Below are 14868 nucleotides of genomic sequence, written 5' to 3' on the forward strand. Positions count from 1 at the left end.
ATACAGACATATTTACTCTTTAGCTTCAGGACTTACTTTTGAATTGAGCCTTTTCTATGCAAGAATAGACTGTCCAGGAGCTACAACTAAAGGATGCAGCACGACTGCAAATGGTGAGTATGTGCATCCCCATCTCTTCCCTAATTGCTCTCAACTGTAGACAAATTGCTTTTGGAATATGCAAGCCATTTAAAAAATGTTATGCCTGACATGATGTTCTGAAGTGAGAATTCAACATGGAAAACACAGTATCTATCTCTGCTCACACAGGGGCAATTTTAAACTACAACACAACTGAGACTTTGATGGCAGCAAGGGTTTTGTTTAAAGGGAAACATCCTTAAGTTGCAGAATGCCACCATGTCCCATGGCAGCCATCATTCTGTGCTTTATTCTGAAATCTACCCTGGGGAAAAACTGCCTATTTTGCCATTTCAAGGCCTTATGCAAAAAGCACATCGTACCTATCCTACCTCCATTCTTCAATTTAAGACTTTTCTAAGGAAAAATATAAAACACCCATAGCATTCAGCTAGGAAATAGCCACAATTTCAAGCTTCTTGCCATTAACTCTACATGATGAGAGCAAGATGTTTCCTACTGCAGATTCCCTCCCACCTCAGAGGTTTCCTCTGCTTTAAGTTTCTTAAGACTTCTCTTTGCTTAACTACCAGCACTCACAATGATAAGGCCACACCAAACAGCAAACCCATTAAAAGCATAGGATTTGCATATATAGTTATGTCTACATGGAAGTTCTCTTTGAAAGAGGTCAGCAGACAGTCCTAAGCTTTCTGAGAACACCCAGACTGTGAAAACTTATGGTGTGGGTAGTTTTTTTATGCCTAGAACAACCTTTACCTTTTGGCAAGTACAAAGGAGACTCTTTTGGTTTAAACCTCTTCACTTATTGCTTCAAGTTTTAACATTCAAATGTGTGAGGTTGAGAGCTGAGCAGAGCAGGGCAGGTGATGCTGTTGTGAAGTTTTTGGGGGTTTCTTTTGTTGGATCGTTTGATTTTGCATTTTTAAAAAAATCAAACTGCAGACAACTTTAGCTAAAACTGAAATGCTTAAAGAAGTCAAACTTAACTGTGTCTCTCTACTTTTCCAGGTATATTTTCTCAGTAAATATTACTGAAAATCAAATCATGACAATTTGCCTCAAGTCAGGGAGGGGACAACTCATTGCTTTGCATAAGCCACAGATGATTTACCCCTTGGGTTTTAAACCGACCAGCTCATAAACCAATACGACCACTGTTGTTTTAAGTGTTCTAACTGTTCAACATGTTTTAGAAGCTTCCAAGTTACATGAACTAACCACAGGCACACTCCAGTGAAAACACTTACCTGTCCGTGCCATGCGTAGTGCAAAATGATGGCAGAGTTGGGATGGTTGCCAAGGAAAATTGGCATGAGCGTGGAGATGAGCTCGTGGCGCAGGGTGTGCCAGGACGTGTTGATCTGCAGTAAGGCCAACACCAGCATATCTGGGCAATGCTTGATAGGAAAACTGAAGAGCTGCTTAACCTGTTCATACTGTCCCACTTCTGCCAATCGTAACAGAGACTCGATCAAATCCAGGCTCTTCCTAAACAAAAGAGAAAAAACAAGACGACCCCCCCCCAAAGTTACCAAGCAGAAAGCTTACAGGATCCTGGAGCTGAGCATTCTGTAGGAACAATAGTAAGGCAACATAAAGCAACACCCACTGCCACCAACCTGACACTGCAGGTTATTTGTACCATGTACAATTAAGCCTGAAAGAAACCATGAAAAATTAACTCATAATTTAAGAGCTTAAGACCTTCTGACTCTGTCAGGGAAGAGGGAGAACTGAAAGCTGATGTTGAAGAAATTCAGCTTGAGGTGAGTGACCCAGATAATTTAACTTGAAATGTACTTCCAGAAATGGAATACACTTTTTTAAACACCTCTAAGTCCCAACTTGTGAAACTTATTGAAGATACTCTGCTTGTTTTGTCTGCTTCATGGACAAGTAATCAGTCAACTTACCTGTATTTCCTATCCTTCAATTCCCCATTTTAGGCCATACAATTGAAAAGGAAGCAAGTATCTTTACTTGAAGAAGCTACCTGGCTATATCAAAAGAAGGGATCAGCTCAAAAAGTCACACCAGTCAGCTTCATGCTCACCCATAGCTCCACAAATTTACTATTTAAATCCCAGGACTTCTTTCATACAAATGAAACCAACTTCTCTAATGTCATCCTGGGAAAGAGAGATTTAAATTCACACCACCTCCTCTATCCCCTCCTTGTGGTATATGTCAAAATACACCAGCAGAGATTCTCCAGACAAGCTGAGCACTCCAATAAAAGCAAGCATTGGCAGTACATTTCCAGCTGTTATGGAAGTACAGAGGAAGTTCTGATGATATGAGTACTTTCACCCATCAAACATGGAACAGATACTAATGGCTGATCCACTGGGATGTACACACAGCTACAAATAAATCTGGCTGCAGGAAGATAAAGCCAGCTTTGAGCAGACAAGTAATCTAACTCTAGGTACGAAAAGCAGCTGAGAGCAGGATTACCATGTAGCAATTTCTCGATTGTCATCCTCTGGTGGTGCCTTCAGGATGTCTGTGGCAACAGTATGGCAAGGGTAGTCAGCAAAACAGAAGATGTCAGGGTTTATGAGGGAATGTTGAATGAAGGAGAGCTGGAATTAAAAAAGACATCAAAACTAATTTAGATATTTAGACTTTCAGGTTCCTTCTCCTTTATCAAGTGACACATTTCTGAGAATGATGCAAATCAACAAAGCAGCAGAGATAAGCCAAGCTTTACTACCAGTGTGTTTTACGTAAGACTGAACCTCACACTTCTCCCAGGATTTCTGAAAGTGATGGACACAGGCATGCTGAGGGTACTTGTTTGCACAAAGCTGTGGCCTGTTTGTGTAACCAGGTACAAACTGCAGAGCACTGCCACGCAGCAGCAGCTCTACCCTCTGCTGCACTACACAGCAGAACTCTGCTAAAGCCACAGGTGCTGTCACAAGTGACCATCTCCTCCCACACAATGCAGACACTGGTGAACTACAGGCTGTACTTCAGTAACACACCTGAGGCCTTACAAGCCAAGGTCTCAAATGTGGCTTTATCTTAAAACTCACATTACCAAATCCACCAACCCAAGAAATTCAGGAACTCCGCAAACTCCACTAATACAGCAGAAATGTTGGGACACCCACCTGGCCCTCTGCGTGCTTCCAAGGTCTGTATATGGCATTAACTGGAAAAACTTCCATGCCCAGCCCTCTCTGGATGCCAAACACCACGATATGCAGGCCCTTGCTGTCACGAATCTGAAATCCTGGGTGGTCCAACTCATACGTTACTACTTTGAAGTCCAGGTTGGGGTTCTGCAACCAGACAAACAAGGGGGGGGGTCAGCCTTGAACATTATGATCCTCAGTACTGTCTTGTAAGAGCCCCTTCTTCATCAGTATTTTATCCAGCTTAACATCCACCCAACTTTTACCTGAAAGCAAGGGTTTCTTTTTAAAAAGAAAAAGTATTTAGACAGTTGTGAGAATTTGATGCAAGTCAGTGTGTGAAACTAGCTTGTGAGATTGCACCTGCCCAGCACTACAGTAGCTGTCTATCCTTCCAAACATCTCATTAACAAGTTTTTAAAAAACCCAAACACATTGTTCCTTTCTTAGCATGCAAACTTATTCCTTTATCAGGTTTCTATGTGCCTTCTAATAAAAGGCAGAAGGGTCTGACCTGCTGGCAAGCAGAACTCACTTCTCCTCCTGCAAAATGTAAACTGCAAGTCCTTGAAAAGCATCTACTGCATTTTTCAACAACAGTGTGAAACAATAAGGATGAGAGAGCTTGGGAGGGAACTGTGGCCATTGTGGAACATAAAACCACTCACTTCAGAGACAGGTGAGCAAAAATACAAAGCTAGTTGTATGGTCCAAGGTTTAGAAAAAATAATTGACCCCTGTATACTTTAGAAGGAACATACAGGAAAAAAAAAAATCACAAAAAAATAAGGCAGACCAAAAAAATGGGACTCACATTTATCTGAGTTAATTACAAAAATTGCTGCTTATAAAGTGGTGGAAAAACTTTCCCATTTCTAAAGCATCCTCATACGCAAAAAGCTTTACAGCGTTGGAGTGAGTGAGTGGCTACAAAAGTAGTTTCATTTTCATCATTTATGCCTGCAGTGAGAAGCTTTTCAAAGCAAGGTGTCTGATGCACAAAACATTCCCCTGCCAGAAATACGCTGAAACACAAAAACCCTCAGAGAACACATGCTGGAGTACGTGGGAGCAGCGTGGAATAAATCTCAAATTGCACCCAAGTTACTCATTCAAGCAGCTTTTATTTCCCACAATTCCTCAAAATTTTCTTGTTCATGAGGAAAAAACCCCCAATCACTTTAAGTACAGTCACGCTAAGGAGATTCAAAGCTGTTCAGGTTGCTGGAGCTTAGAAAGCTTTAAAATCACACTGAGACACGTCCTGCTTTCAGATATTCCACGTAAAAGACCAAGATGCTCACAACACTTACCACCTCTTTAAGAACATCAATCAAGACCTCCACATTCCAGGTATGGGCTTGGGTTCCATCACTCTTATCCTTCCCATCACTCCAAATCCCACTGCCAGGAGCCGAAATAGACTGCAAGTCAAATACACGGAATTAAACACTAATTAAAAGCAAAGGAGTCTCAACACCCACTGGCTACAGAACTCCCTGCACTGGGAAGGCATAATGAGAAGTTCAGAGCAGTACTGACACCAGTTTTACACTTCTGAGAATCTTTCATTCACTCAAGTATTAAACACATTTGCAACAGAACTCACAGAAGTACAAGTCCCGAATAATACAAGCAGTTGTTAAATTACTAGAGGTTGGCATTTTAACTCCTCTGTTTCTGCTGCAATATAATCCCCAGCCCAAGAGGCCACTCACTTGTAATGGGATCCCGTCGGTCAGTCCCGAGTGAGTGCGAGCCATCATCCCCAAAACCCTGGCGACCTGGGCAGCCGTGACTTCCCGCACCCCAAACTGCATGATTATGTTGCGACATTCTTCAACACTAAGGTGGCAACAAAACACAAAGAGCTTGTGAAAGCAGCTTTCACCGTGGCACAACGGAGGACAGATAGAAACAAGGCCTGTGAGCACAGCTGGGACCACACACAGATTGTTGGGAGAAACTAACTTGACACTAAAACTCAACTTCAGTCGTGTTAGCCAAATGATGCAACATAACAAAATTCCAGGACAATCAAGAAGAAAAATTCAGTAGAGAGTCTGTGCAATTATTTCCATGAAACATTCTGTGCCATGTTTGCAGTTCAAAGCCAGGTGTCCTGAAGTGGCAGGGAGAGATGTTTCACAGACTGTGCTCTGTCACAGCAAAGGCACAGGGTAGGTTTAGCACTGTTTCTGCCTAAAAGCACTTCCACGTATTGACCTGTGATACAGAGCTTCAAAGACTCAAGTTTTCTGGCAGCTAAAAGTGAAACAAAGGTTTTGAGGATGCACACATTTCAAAATGATGAGGTGCCCTGTTCAAAGGTAAGCTGGGAACATTTGCCTTTCAGGCTGATGCAAGGCATGGCATCCCTGAGCAGAGGTCACCAGCAAAAACCTTCAAGGAGCCAAAAGAGCAAACAATGAGCAGGTGGTGCTCAACTTTCAATTTTAGAACTGAAGGTTTTTTCTGCTTTATTTTTTTTTCTATTTTGTGAACACTTCATAACTAGGCCAACAAGATTTATGTACAGATATAAAATGTTTTATTAACAGGCACATGCTAATGAAGGAAATAATTTTCAGTATCTTCCAACACACTTACTGTGTTTTCACTTCATGGTTTAAACAAACTCATGTTAATACCTCTGAGATTTGACCACCTCTTAAAGTAGGCAATAGTCTGTCTCTTAAAATACAGAATCATTTATTTCTAGCTCATGCTTCCTAATGAATTTCCTTTACAAAAACAGGTTAGGTTCATACTGAGGGCTAAGACTAAGGCCCTCTTCAAAAGCACCCACACTTGCAGGTTCCTGTTATCACTACCAGCAGCAGAGCACTACCCTAAATCCTGATAAACTGCATTCAAAAATTGAGCTGGCTTTGTGCAGACAGCAGGTACACAGTAGGAAGTTAACCTTTAATATATTCAAATTAACTCCTCAACAGACAGCTCCTGACTGAAGCCTACCTTCTCCCTCCCCTTTCCTAGTAACTGCTTCAATTCACACATGTACCTAAACAAGTCCAGAACTGCCCCTCTAACCTTTCAGACTGGAAAGTGGGAGCAGGAATACAGAACACTACTGAAGATGTGGGCAAGGCATGTCTACCAAAATACACACCAACACAGGCTGAGACAGCTGTATCTTTACCAAAAGAAGCCTAAGCAGGCAAAGACTGATGCAATTGTCAAGATACTCCATCAATTTACTATCCTAATTAGATTCTACAGTTGAAAATAATCTCAATCACTACTGATCAATTGATCAGTACCACACTGGTCAAAACACAATATAAACAGAAAGCCACTGCTGCTCAATGCTCTCAAAGTGAGACCACCTTCAGTTCTGCTGTAACCTATGTCATATGGACAGTGAGCTAACAGGAGTCTGTCACAAGAGCACAATTCTGCCAAAAATCCAGTAGGATTGAGTTGGAATTTATGATTATCCAGGCAATTTTGTTTTCACTTAAAAAAGGATGATGGTGAAATTCTAATAAAACCTTCACAAGCTATATGAATCCTTTAATGGAGCACTTCTTACCATTACAAAATCCTACACAGATGTATTTTACACTTTAGAAGAAAGCAAAATATAAAACAGGAATCCAAACAAATGACCTCACAATATTTACTGAGATTGCAGTTATTTTAGTACTCTAGGTGTTCTTTACCTTTTGCCTCAAGAAACAAGAAAGAAAACCACCACCACCCAAGATGCTTGAAAATTGCATTTTCCCACAAACCTTGCACAAAAGCCATAGCCAACTTCTTGCATGAAATCTGCCAGAGAACTCTCCATCATGGTTTTGGCTATCCCTCCAGAATCAGGCAGGATCCTGTCCATTAGAATGTCCCGTTTTTCAGGGTATAGAAGTGGTGCAAGCACCACAGGGCAACGCTCCTGGGGAAAATCTAAAGGCAAGAGTAACAAAAAAGTGTCAAAAACCCCAGAACAACAGTAGCATGTAAAAGGCTATTCAAAATTATTCCACTGCTGTGCTAGAGTTGCCCTGCTCCTGCAGGAATCAAGAGGGTTACTCATGCAGCATCCCTCCATCCCACTCTCAGTTCTCTAATGGCACCTGGATATTCCTGAAGAGCAAGAGTACAGAAGAGTACAGACCAGACTAGGTTCATACAGGTTCACTGCAGCTGGTGTAAGTTTAGACTTAGATTGTCACTAACAGTCATCCAAAAAAAAAGCACAGATCAGGAAACAATACAGCAGCCCACCAAAAGCCTCTCCTCCAAGTCAGGAAGTATTAGGAAACAAAGGATCTGTTATTAAGTCTAAGAAGTACAGCAAATCTAAGCCAGGTACTTGGGTGTGGAAAGAAAAGATACTCCCTTTTCACTTCTGGAAGGTAAAGTTTAAGAGAGACAGGTAACAAGAAGATCAGGTGTGGGCAGGGGAGTTGTCACCCTGTGGGTGGGCCTTCCTGAGACAGCACTGTCTTTAAGATGACACACAATGTCTCCATACCCTCCAGGGCCAGTCAGGGAAGAGTTCCCAATTTCCCAAAGCAAAGTGTCAGGAATTTCAGAAACTAATACACTAAGGAGTTATATTTAAACAATAAGAACAAGTATTTTGCTTTTGTATAAAGGGTACCTTCCTCCAGATCTATGTAGAACAAAGGAGTGGGTTAATTTAAATTCAGTTATCATCTTGAGTTCAAATCCTCCCTATTCTGATAGGTTTACAGCAAACACTCATATTGGAAAGGAAGAGACTACCTTATAGATAAGGTCCCCTGCAACGACCATTGTAGTTTCCAGGAAATAAACTAGAATTTAACCCAGAAGCACCTCCCTCCCTCACTGTTCCCTCATGGATCCACATCCAATATAAACAGCACAGTGCTTCAAATGTACTCATTTCAAATGGCCATATAGGTTCTTACACTTTACACTGTATGGGGTTTCTCAACTGCAGTGCACTGTAGTCAACTCCTCTGGTTAAACCCACAAACACCAGCCCATACAAGACTTGAACATCCCCTACTTCACGTTTATTTATCAAACTTTTCAAAAACACGAGACCACATTACTGCTCATTGAAAACAAAACAGTACATTATGGCCAATACCAGAAAAATGTTATTTTTCTGTCAGTTCAGAGCTATGAAAATTTACTGAGTTCTGCCTCACCAAGCTCCCCACAACTTCAGCCCTCAGCACTGATGGCAAGTTATGAAATTCCCTTCCAAAGTTTGCATCCAGGCAGGTTTCCTGAACAGCACCACTCACCTCTACGTAATGTTTTGAGGAAAGCGTCAATCTGCTCCTGTCCTACCCCAAAGGCTCCCTTCTGCCCAAAGAGGAGATGGGAGAGGAGAAGGTGCAGGACCTCTATTGCAATATCTTGGAAGCCACCTTCTTGATTTCCACTGACGTCCGCGTCAATGTAAGAGCGTAAGAGATCCGGGAGTTTCTGTTTGATAAACTGGGCAGCTTTTGGAAACAAAAAGAGGCTCCAGTCAACACCTGGAATTCCTTTTTAATAAGAAGATTCATGGGTACCATTCTCTTAATTTGTGTTTGCCTCAACAGTTCGGATTTATGTACTCCAGAACTTAAATATTAATGGACAACTAAAAGTTATGGCAGTACCTTACATTGATTCATTATCTAGCAAGTCATTTATGAAAGGGACCTTCAGCTTCATACAATAGGACTGTGTCAGCTACTGCCCACCACTAATTGCAAGCTCAGGCCAGGCAGGCACATATCTACCCATCCAGAAAGCCCAGTGCTGAAAAAGAAAAGGGTGGCCCTGCTGCAGCACTTCAGGAGCTTCACTTACCAAAACCTCGTAGATCTGAGCTGAAAGAGTTCAGTAAAGCGAGACCAAAAATCACCTACAAACAGGAATAAACGTTGTAGTAAGGGGCATCATCCTTTCTAACATGTTTAGTAAAAAAAAAAATACATTAAAATATTTTTGAAATAAGTGTTCACCTACCTCTTGAACTTTACTTAATTTGATGACTTTACTCAATTGGGCAAATAAATGGGGTGAAGGCTTTAGACTCTGAAACAGGCAAGAAGAGTTAAATGGGAGTTGTTATGGGGTTAGTCTCATTTGCAATGTGCCAGGCTATCTAGAGTCCATTGGCAAGTTTGGAATATTGGTAACTATTCTGCTGTAGGTTCACACAAAGCTTATATGGCTAAACAAACATCTTTCCAACTAAACTAAAAGCTTCTTCCATATACCCCACTCTTTCATTATCAAATCACTATCATGGTTTTCATATAGAAAGAAACAGGAGCACTGATGATTTATTTTTGTTCTGGTGCCACAAACAAGACGTAAAATACCAACGTTAGATAAAGCTTTAAAATCAGTTTGCACTCATTCTGAGTGACTGACTAACTTGCTTAGTTTAACAAAAAGCCCACACCAATTGGGCAAGCTCAATTTTTGAAGATTTTTAGTACAACAAGGGAACACAAGGGAAAACCAGCTGGTTTCCTACAGAGGAATTCAGTGCAGCTGCTGCCAGTGGGATCCCCTTGGAGCATACAAACCTTCTGATAGTGCAAGGGATTGTCAATGGCGTAGGACAGCGTCGAGATAAAGTTTGGTTTCGTAATCAGCGACGCACACTCCTGGATCAGAAATTGAGTCTGAAAAGAACAACATAAATTGAAGACTCACAGTTTCGTAACAGGACAACAAAACAAAACTACTGTCCACCTCCTGTAGTAAAAGTAAACAATGATAAGATAAGTGTAAGTGCCCAAATTCTCACTAATATTAACTAGTTTCTTTTCATTCAAGCTTTCTTCAGGTTTGTTTTGCTTTTAAGACAAAAGTGATAAAACATTCTCCATCACATGAGTAGTGTTTCATTTTTTTGTAATTATCCTCACACGTTCAACAGAATCTAAGAGTATTGGACTTGTGCTTATGAGCTAAAAAAAAAAGTCTGTTTTTTTAAGGATGAAAACACTCCTCCAATAGACACAGTCACCAGGAGAACTGTCAATGGATTTGGACAAAGTTTTAAAAGACACAGAAAGGCTTTCACAACAGAGCACTTCATGTGGTAGAAAGAGCAACTGTACTGATGCTATGTGGGTTTTTTTCCAGAGGAAGAGATTGCAAGAGTCAGATATCAATAACTTGTTGTCTTCTGACTTAAAACTGGTGAAAGGTGCTTGCAGTTGAAAGGCCACAGATCAGAAGTTTGTTTGAAGCTACTGCTTCAAACCTGCCTTTGTGCTTCACATGGATCAAATCCTACTGCAGATTTTTAACAACCAAAACTAATAAACAGATGCCTGAGTGCAAACTGTACCTGATGAAAATCTTTGCCACTGCTTTTACCATCGCCACTGAAATCCACGTGCGAGAATAGACAGCGTAGTAAATGCCTGTCTGCCTCGGGACCGTGCCTGTTCACAATCTGCAAAAAAGTATCAAAAAAACCAGCTGGGTAGCAAATGGTGATTACAGAGCAAGATCTGGGTCTGGCAGCATGGATACTTCCAGTGGTTAAGTCATCTACAGTTTCAACAAAACCGCTGAGAATGTTCCTTTTTAATGAGTAACCTAAAAGCTAAGTCATTAACCCTACGGCATAATAAAAGTATAAATGAAGAGATAAAGAACCCAGACACAAGTCACTGACACAGAAGCCACGCATTTCAGGGGGAGTATTTTTAAAAGACGAAGTAAAAACGGTTTTTGAGTCACCCAGAGGATGGTTTCAAGCTTCTCTGCCACCGAAGCAGCCCAGAACCCACAGTGCCATGGTCTCATTTCCCCCACTTTTCCCCACAGCTGCAGTGCCTAACTCCTCCAGAGCACAGCCCTGGGACAGTGTGCACCTCTGTGCTATGCCTGTGTGGCAGGAATTTATCCAGGAGACAAGCCACCAGACAGCATCTTCACTCATCTTGCAGGCAGCTTGTACGTTGTCTCCTGGCTGTGACTGACTTGACTGCCATTACTCCAGGGTCTTTTAAGGTACAAGGGAAGTTTTTTCTGCCATCTAAAGAAAAAAGTTCATCTCAAACTTGCTCATTAACAAGCTTTAAAAATTGAAGACCACATGCTGGACACCTCCAGCTGAGACCTTTAACCAAGTCTTCCCCAGTCATTAGAGCTCATTCAGCTGTATCCAATACCTGTCAAAAACAGGTGATCTACATCTGTTAATTTTCAACACCATCATTCATTACTAAATCTTAACAATATCACATTCTTGTTAGCACCCCCTACCATTTGCCTTAATTCCTGGCTACAGACCAGCTCATCAGCTTGTTGTCTGAAGCAGCTCCAGATTTGTTTCAGAGCTTATTAATTTCTTTAAACCCCATCTAAGAACACAGCACTACTTGTTTTCAATAGAATCCATACTGGCAGAAATTTGAAGTCACATACCCAATAGTAGCTCGCCTCTTTTGTCCAAAGAGTAGAAGTTAATGACAAACCCAACTTTCATCTACTGGCAACATTTTCCTTGTTGTTTCCTCCTTTCTAGCTGCAGGACACACGCCATGTGTGCCAGCACAAACCTGCAGCTGTGTCCTCTGGCCTGCCTGCCTGCACCCAGCCCACTGCCTCACCCCATCCTGAGTGCCCTTCTTCACTGGCAGTTCCTCTGTGCAGAGACAAACAGGGCTGCTTCAGGCTCTGATGTTTGACTGTTTCCATCTCCAACAGTTTTTCTACTGTTACCTAAGACACTGTGCTTCCCTTTCCCTCACAGCCTGCTTATTCCAGTGGCTGCCAAGTTTTGTTCTGCTGCAAAGGAACTTCCAAGTCAGATCTAGCTCTGCCTCTTGATCAGAGGCTACAATACACATGTCTGTGGTATGTCAGTCCAGAGTTATGGATATACATTTACAAGACAGTGTATCCAGTCATAAAATAAGATCTAAAGACTCATTTTTTACCACAAGGGTGTCCAAGCACTGGCACAGGCTGCCCAGGGAGGTTGTGGCGTGTCCATCCATATTCCTGGGCAATCCTCCCTAGGTGACTGTTTGAGCAGGAGGTTGGACCAGGTGACTTCCACAGGTCCCTTCCAACCTCAACCAGTCTGTGATTCAGGATAAAGTTCGAGCCACTTGCATTTGGAATTAGCACACAGCTGGATTTTGTTTAGGTAAATGCATGATTAGATCAAAAAATAACTGTGTCTTTCTACATTCAGCAAGTTTTGCTTTCCTAGATGAACCTGTCTGCAAAGCCCTTCCCTCCTCCCTGACCAGGCTCTCCTTTCCACTCCTTTAAAAAAAGGAGACCACAAAAACTCACTTCAGAGGAAGCCATCCTTTAGAATTTGTGTCTGACAAATGCATAAAAGGTTCTCTTCAACATATATTTTTTTAAAGCAGAATTAAAGCATCACCTCTGTTAAATGACTACTGACAGCACATCTACAAAGAAATTAGTTGCTCATGCTTTGCCACTGTTAAGCTTGAGTGATGTATTTAATGCAAGTGTCATTTTGGAATTGTTATTGTCACAAGTGACCAAGTATGGATTTCCACATCTGTACATGCTTAGATGGAAGCTCTGTAAAATTGTGTGAATCATGCTCAAAATTTACACCAAGCAGTGTACCATGAGACAGACTTACAGCACTTATAATCTCTTCAACTATCTAAGGAAAAACTGTACTAGCAACCACAGAGGGTAAAGCAATACCAGGAGAAAAAGGAAAAAAAGACAATGGATTAAGATGATTTTAGAAATTCAGTCTTGAAATCCTAGAGCTGTCTTACAACCCAACCTACACAACCCAGCCATTTCCACACACCAGGTTCCAGTCTCTCACCACAGTGAGTGGAACAGGCCTGGCGTGAAGGGTGAGGGACAATCTGCCTGTTTAAGCCTCCAACTGAATGGCAGATCAACCACATCTTCTCCCAAATCAAAGGAATGTTTATTATCCTTTACCCAAGTGTTCACCTGACAGATCTGCAAGTCATGCTTCAGTCACACCTCGCTGCAGAAACCATCTGTTCAAAAGCACAGCAGTGATCACAGATAAGACAGTGGACTACTGAACTTGCAAAAACATGGGAAAGTTACAGAAGTTACAGGAAATCTATTCCATCTCCTCGCCCTACATTTAAAGCAGTGAATCACCCTCCTCTCACCTCGAGATAAGCAGTGAATGCACTTTTACAGATAACAACTGTTATCAGAAACTCACACTGCCTAAGCCCTCTGGCCTTCTGATCTGATTCAAATCGCTGCAGGATCAAACTGCTGGAGGAAAAAAAAACATTTAAGTGGCCCAGCTGTCTGCTGGGAACTGAACTAAACCAGTTTCTAAAACTGGCTCAGTAACATTCACTTCCTCCTAAGCACTCCTCTGTGGATAATGCTTTTCAGTCCACCCTGCTAGTCAGAGCTATTTTTAAAAAGGTCAGTTAAAGCAGAATTCTTGCACAAATCACAGATATTTGGGTCTCAACATACAGTTACTCTGCCAGGGCCAAGACAATCAGCTTGGCTTCACAACAAGCCATGCTTCACTGAATGAGAAGAGGGACAAAAAGACTTCCACCTGAGGTAAGTGAAAGCATTCAGATGTAAATTACCACATATTCATGCTTTCAGTGCAACACCTCCAAATGTGTATGTTTTCCTTCCCCTCAGTGTTCTGCAGAATGTCCAAAACTTGAAAGATCTAACCTAGAGGAGTTAGGAAAGCTTTGCCCCAGGAGCAGCAGTTAATCCTGATATTCATCTACAAAGTTAACACTGGTCTGGGCTCTGAGCTGCTGCATTCCATGACAGATGGACCAACAGGAGTGTCAGACACGAATGGGATTTCCAACACCACAGAGAACAGTCCCAGTAACACACCAGAGCACCGCAGAGCACAGTTCCAACGAGAAGAGAAACTCCGTTCAACACTCCAGTTCTCTTGGCAAAATTTATTTTGTAGCACCGTCTCACTTTACTTACATGCTGTATTTCCTGCTGGCTGGCTCGGTAGTTTTTCTTGGTTAAATTGTCCACCAGGTAGCTGATTTGAGACAAGGCCAGCGAGAGCGAGTCAAGATTCATTGCTGGTTGGGGCGGAAGCAGGCGGCCGAGCCCGGCGCAAAATCACCATTATTCCCCTTTAGTCACCTCAGAGACAGGTCAATTTTTTTTCCCCCAATTAGCCTGTATTTGTTTCTGTGTTACTTTCTTCAGCTCTTCTTTCTCAGTTGTCTTCGTCTGTTCTGAAACATGGCACCTGAAAAAAAAAACACCACAGTATCACATTAAACTTCAGTCACACAACTATGCCCACAAGGAAAAAGAAGCACTATCAAGTTTTCACAACTACCCGACCACATTTATTTGTTTCTGCATTTTGCCAGTCTGAAAGAGCCAGCAAACAGCTCAGTGAGAAGAATGACTACCCTTTCAGCACTGTGAGAAAGAAGAAAATGAGATGAATAATGAATTAGTTACCACACAGCAACAATCAGAGGTCAGAGTCATTCAAAGCATCGATCGCAAGTTTATATAAAAAACGTGCTTTTACCGTCTCCTCAATATTTTGCCTCGGTACCATCCAAGCAGTATTGCCTCAACCCTGCACACCAAAACAAGCAATTGTGAATGAGCAACACACAAAGAA

General features: G+C 41.8%; 1 protein-coding gene across 7 annotated transcripts in view; it reads right to left on the reverse strand.

Annotated features, from left to right (window-relative positions):
- The window catches only part of CNOT1 (CCR4-NOT transcription complex subunit 1), a 55587-nt gene that overhangs the window by 35557 nt on the left and 5162 nt on the right, over nucleotides 1-14868 (reverse strand). For 6 of the 7 annotated variants that reach the window (XM_027646514.1, XM_027646512.1, XM_027646513.1 and 3 more), the window contains exons 2-13: nucleotides 14202-14478; nucleotides 10570-10677; nucleotides 9797-9895; nucleotides 9228-9296; nucleotides 9069-9123; nucleotides 8513-8716; nucleotides 7007-7175; nucleotides 4967-5093; nucleotides 4562-4672; nucleotides 3225-3395; nucleotides 2563-2690; nucleotides 1353-1593 (exon numbers count right to left, since the gene is read on the reverse strand). In XM_027646514.1, the coding sequence (XP_027502315.1) occupies nucleotides 1353-1593; nucleotides 2563-2690; nucleotides 3225-3395; nucleotides 4562-4672; nucleotides 4967-5093; nucleotides 7007-7175; nucleotides 8513-8716; nucleotides 9069-9123; nucleotides 9228-9296; nucleotides 9797-9895; nucleotides 10570-10677; nucleotides 14202-14303 (1584 nt within the window). In that variant the 5' untranslated portion in view covers nucleotides 14304-14478. Of the gene's footprint in view, nucleotides 1-1352; nucleotides 1594-2562; nucleotides 2691-3224; nucleotides 3396-4561; nucleotides 4673-4966; nucleotides 5094-7006; nucleotides 7176-8512; nucleotides 8717-9068; nucleotides 9124-9227; nucleotides 9297-9796; nucleotides 9896-10569; nucleotides 10678-14201; nucleotides 14479-14699; nucleotides 14719-14868 lie in introns of those variants that run through there. The other variant, XM_027646511.1, reaches the window with a different exon arrangement.

This window comes from Corapipo altera, unplaced genomic scaffold, assembly GCF_003945725.1.
Source record: "Corapipo altera isolate COAL_440 unplaced genomic scaffold, ASM394572v1 62, whole genome shotgun sequence".
In the NCBI taxonomy this organism is placed as follows: domain Eukaryota; kingdom Metazoa; phylum Chordata; class Aves; order Passeriformes; family Pipridae; genus Corapipo; species Corapipo altera.